Below are 4,992 nucleotides of genomic sequence, written 5' to 3'. Positions count from 1 at the left end.
GCCAATTTGAGAGGAAACCGCCTATACCTATTTTGAAAACCGCCTCTCCTATTTTAAACTGCCTCTCACATTAATGAACACTTAAAACTCATTTTCTTGTCGTCTCGTTCTGATATCATGTTAAAAAAATACTTATCCTTTGCTATAAAAATAGAAACCTTTGAAAGTGAGAAATAAGGGTCAATTGGTTATGGCAGAGAAGACTCATGCTTACTCAATATGACCAATTTTGAATATTTTCCTTGAAATAGATGCTTGATCATTTTATTATAAAACTTCATCATATCACTTTTATAAGTCAAATGCTCAAAATATACTTTGGAATATTAACAAACTTTTTATGCAAGAAATCTTGTAATCAACATGAGCTATTACCCGAACAATATCGATAGATCTGGACGTTACCGTGTGTATGACCTAATTAAACACGCGATCGAAAATATGAAATAATTCATCCGTCTTTTATAAATCAACGACATATGTACATAGGTGGCATTGTGAATAACTTGGATATATATTAATCATTGAAAATTGAAAATGAAGAGAAAAAAGAAAGAAAACCAAATAATTGTCTTTATTTTGGACAGTTCTTTCTCATTATTTGGTAGCTATGATTTCAATGATGGATTCTTCTATTATATATCATAAAATTATCAAACTCTATCCCATAAAAGAAGATTTCTTCAATCCTCTTTTATACAAGAAATTCTTTAGGAAAAATTTATAAGTCCTATATAAAGAAGATTAAGCACTTGATGAGACTTTAACATTAAAAGTGATCATTTCTCATAACCTAATTACACATCTGAACCTCATACAGCTAGCTAGGGTATCTAGCTTGCCAGCTTGGTATGATATACTATATATATATATATATATATATATATATATATATATATAATCTTTGTGTCCACATAAAGTAGATAATCCAAGGGTTTTATTTCTTATACAATTTTATTTTTCTTTTTGTAAGTATTAAGCAGATATGGGTTTAAGGGATGTAGAAGCTACACTTCCTCCAGGGTTTAGGTTTTGCCCTAGAGATGAGGAATTAGTCTGCCATTATCTCTACCAAAAAATCAATAATGAAAGACTCTCAAGAGGAACATTGGTGGAAGTTGATTTGCATGCTTGTGAGCCTTGGCAGCTACCAGGTTTGTCTTCAAGTACCCTTACCCTTTACCCATCTCTCTCTCTCTCTCTCTCATCTATATTTGTTAAGTTTTTTAGAACCCTTAATCTGCATGGCAAGTAAAAGCTTCATAAAATTCAAAGAAACTGGTTGCAATTAATAGTTATGGGTTTAGACTTAGAGATATTTTGAGATAAAGCATGCATATATACCAAGGGAAAACTTTAGATTTTCAATTTTGTTTTTTGCAATTTATTTTTAATTATGAACTAAAAAGCTAATGCTTCTTCAAATTCTTTATTCCTTTTTTTTTTGTCTTGTTGATCTCAATTATTTGTTTTGTATTTCATGCAAGAAGATCCATTCTCCTTGATTTTGATAACACATGGAACAGCTGCATGTATGTTTTTTGGAGTATTGGCACCAAAACAAAATGTTTTTGTTATTGTACTAACTTTTTGAGAAAACAAAACAAGATTGATGCTCTGCCGACTACTGCCCCAACGAGTATGTGTCCTAGCAGGATTTAGAGAGAGTGTTTTACTTTCTTTCTCTAAATCGTGACCGAATACATACTCTGACCGGAATTCCGCTGAAACAATGGCTTACTAGAGAGCCAGTTTCCAAACTAAAAGAGAAGAAGGAGGAAAGTTTAATAGGTTTTAAGAAAGCAACTGAAAGCCTTATCTATATATACCATGAGCCATTAATGTACTAATATTACAAATTATAAAACAATAGTATGACCTAATGTTTAAAGTTACTTTTAGTTGTGTAAAAGGATAGGATGATGCTAATTGATAGTTAATTGGTACCAATTATTTGAGTCAAAGATAAGTCCAAAATATTCAAAGATCACTACAAGAAGAAAAGATTAAAAGAACTTGAGGTCCCATGTTTTGAGCTGATCTAGTTGTTGATTAAACCATGTTATTTTTGTGACTTGATGAACAGATGTAGCTAAGCTTGGTCCAAATGAGTGGTACTTCTTCAGTTTCCGAGAACGAAAATACTCAACTGGTTTTCGAACTAATAGAGCGACCACATCAGGATACTGGAAAGCCACAGGAAAAGATAAGCCAGTTTTCGATATAAATAATCGGACGGTTATCTTGGGTATGAGGAAGACATTAGTGTTTTATAGAGACAGAGCTCCAAATGGCATCAAGAGTGATTGGATTATGCATGAGTTTCGTTTGGAGAACCAATATATGCCTCCTAAGGTCATCATACTTTTCTTCCTTATTTCATTACATTTAAATTCTCACTCTCACATGCCCTAATAAATATTAGGGTCGGGTCGGGTCGGGTCGGGTCGGGTCGGGTCGGGTCGGGTCGGTCTGGAAATGGCACGACCCAAAAACCCACCAAGGTCCTTACATGATTGTAGCGTCCTAAGCTATATGAGTTTTCGATATTGTCCCTGTATTAGAGATATCCATACTCAAGTCTAAGAAAGACAGGATTTTGTTTTTGGTGGAGGCTCCATGAACCAACCCAAAAGGTCTCAGTATTTACTAAGTTTGAGTACACACCTTTAGCCTAGACTTCATATGCTTTCGAACGATGAAGGACTACCAAAATCTCTTACCCTTGGTGAAGAGATAGTTGTCCTCTGCTCTGATATCAATTGTAACGACCCCTAGCCTTAGCAGTTATCGACACTGCTTCTGTTTTAGACACCCAAGCCAAAGTCCCACATATATGTAGTTTTATCTCTGACAGAAATTTCACCAACCCACCTAAACGATCTCAACATTTCCTAAGCCTGATCACACACCTTTATCTCAAGACCCGAGATGCTCTCCAAAACAATGTAGACACAACGGGTACGACTAGCGATCAGGTCGCAGTTTGTAGTGGCCTATCAAGTCGTACCTTAAACCCTAAACCCTAAACCCTAAACTTTAAGCTCTAATCTAATTATCTGCATGTCTCTCACTAAATTTGCAGGATTGGGTATTATGTAGAGTCTTTCACAAAAGCAAAGGAGATCAATTCACTTCACAAGTTGGCTTAGAAAATGATGACAATATTACCCACCGTGTTTCTTCTTCAAAATTTGCCTGTTCAACTTCCATTGATCATATTAATGAACATAATCTCCTTAAAAGTATAGCAGCAGTACTAAACCCCAATCCCATCCATGATGATGATAACCTAATAATCACTGATCAGGATGCAAACAACATTAGTAACTCATCTACAAGTATAGTTGCTGATCATGATTATGGGTTTCTTTATGATAAGTTATTTGAAGACAACAACTTGGGTGTGTTTTAGATGTTGTGAATATGAAGGAAACTCAACTTCTTTCTGTTTGTTTGTATTGTTATTATTATAATTATGATGTTTGGTGCTGCGTGGGTGGGGTTAATGTTAGGTTTAGGACCTTAGGTTATGGAACTTTAATGAAAATTGTTAAGAGTTTATATTATTTGCACATGTTTTGTTTGTTTAGAGGATGTTTAATTCATGTTAGTTTAATAAAATTGTGTAGTGAGAGTGACATTGGTCTTGCCAAATGTAAAATGTGTTAAGGTTGCTGGTCAAACTAGTCTTAATGGTTCACACATTGGAAAAACTACCACTAGGGTTGTGTCTGTTTTTTTTCCTAATTGTTTAAATCTCACTCGTGTGACTCGTCTGAAATAGATAGACCAAAAACCAACCCCAATCAAACGTTAACATGAGTAAAAGATCTCGAGTCAGACATAAACAAATAGTCTGAAATATGATCCTAGTCATTGGGTCCTCGAATCAGATTTCAAATCTGACTTAGAGAATAAACAAGGGTTTTTTAGTGCAAGACCCCCATTTATTTAGCTATATTAGGGGGACACTCCTAAAGACATTTTCATTTAGGCGTTAACCCCCAAAGCCTATTTTCCCGTCAAATAGTTGTTACGTGAGGGGTGTGCGAGTCACATGCTCAATCTCTGACCAAAATACCCCCATCTTAATTTTTACTATAAGCCCCTCATTTATTTAGCTATATTAGGACTACACCCCCGATCAAAGTACCTTGTCTATTCGAATAGTTTATACCGAACCAACACCTTCCTTTCTCACGATCGGTTGAATCACCCTAGTTACATGTCGAACCACCAACTCCGAGGTTCGCCCATAGACTGGGTCATGCTCACCTCTAGCCAGAGGCCAGAGCTAGATCCAATCCACGAGTGACTCCGGTTGGTTCACCCTTGGTACGTTCTCTATCTCATAAGTCTGAGGTTCGGCTATAGATTGGTTTATACTCTCCCCGAGCTAGAGCCAGTCAACGAGTGACTCTGGTCGAGGTGTCATTTGTACTCCGATGGTAGGGTGGATCGTGTCTTTACCAGTCTAAAGTAGTTGTACCCAAAATTACTTGTATGGGTTAAGTGCAAGTACTATAATATCCACCGAACAGAACCCAAAAAAGAATGAAAGAACAACTAGTAGTAGTTGTACCAAAAAGTGGTGTAATTGGTTTCAAAAGTCTCTGTTTTATAATTGTTTCTCACAAAAATCTGATCTTGAATCTTCTAGTCCTGTTTGAAGGAGTTTGTATCCATTTCTTGGACATGGCTTTCGAAGAAAAGATGAAACCGTAGAAGATTTTGCTCGAAAAGAATTGAAATCTATAATAGAAGTAGAAAAAATTGAAGAAGGAGAAGCAATAAAAGAAAAAGAAACCGAGGAAGAAATTCATCCATGTTAAATCGATTTTCAGATTCTCCTTCAACAACTAACCACGATTCAGAGCAAAAAACAGAGCTCAAGTTGACAATGAAGAAGAGCAAGAATAAGAAATTGAAGTGAACCCAAATTGAAACCAGAACCCATTTGCTTTGATTCAGCAGATCTACGAAAACTGA

General features: G+C 35.6%; 1 protein-coding gene across 2 annotated transcripts; it reads left to right on the top strand.

The window, feature by feature from the left end:
• The first annotated feature begins 667 nt into the window (after positions 1 to 667).
• On the top strand, positions 668 to 3,654 carry LOC147559068 (NAC domain-containing protein 21/22-like). 2 transcript variants are annotated; one of them, XM_086660843.1, is made up of 4 exons: positions 668 to 849; positions 984 to 1,154; positions 2,087 to 2,355; positions 3,086 to 3,654. In XM_086660843.1, the coding sequence occupies exons 2-4, from the start codon at positions 986 to 988 to the stop codon at positions 3,413 to 3,415; spliced, it is 768 nt and encodes a 255-aa protein (XP_086516969.1). In that variant the 5' UTR covers positions 668 to 849; positions 984 to 985; the 3' UTR covers positions 3,416 to 3,654. The 2 variants fall into 2 exon arrangements, with proteins under 2 accessions (XP_086516969.1, XP_086516968.1); XM_086660842.1 differs by having other exon boundaries at positions 974 to 1,154.
• The last annotated feature ends 1,338 nt before the right edge of the window (positions 3,655 to 4,992 follow it).

Source organism: Eschscholzia californica, unplaced genomic scaffold (assembly GCF_041429995.1).
Source record: "Eschscholzia californica isolate CP2 unplaced genomic scaffold, dmEscCali1.0.p SCAF_2, whole genome shotgun sequence".
Lineage (NCBI taxonomy): Eukaryota > Viridiplantae > Streptophyta > Magnoliopsida > Ranunculales > Papaveraceae > Eschscholzia > Eschscholzia californica.
Note: the sequence above shows the minus strand (reverse complement) of the source record. Positions and strands in the feature narration are given on the sequence as shown.

What these genes read in the sequence shown, in the direction of transcription:
- LOC147559068 (XM_086660843.1), top strand. Translation starts at nt 986, where the DNA reads ATGGGTTTAAGGGATGTAGAAGCTACACTTCCTCCAGGGTTTAGGTTT. An exon ending in TGAGCCTTGGCAGCTACCAG is followed by an intron (nt 1,155 to 2,086) that starts GTTTGTCTTCAA and finishes CTTGATGAACAG; the next exon opens with ATGTAGCTAAGCTTGGTCCA. An exon ending in ACCAATATATGCCTCCTAAG is followed by an intron (nt 2,356 to 3,085) that starts GTCATCATACTT and finishes CTAAATTTGCAG; the next exon opens with GATTGGGTATTATGTAGAGT.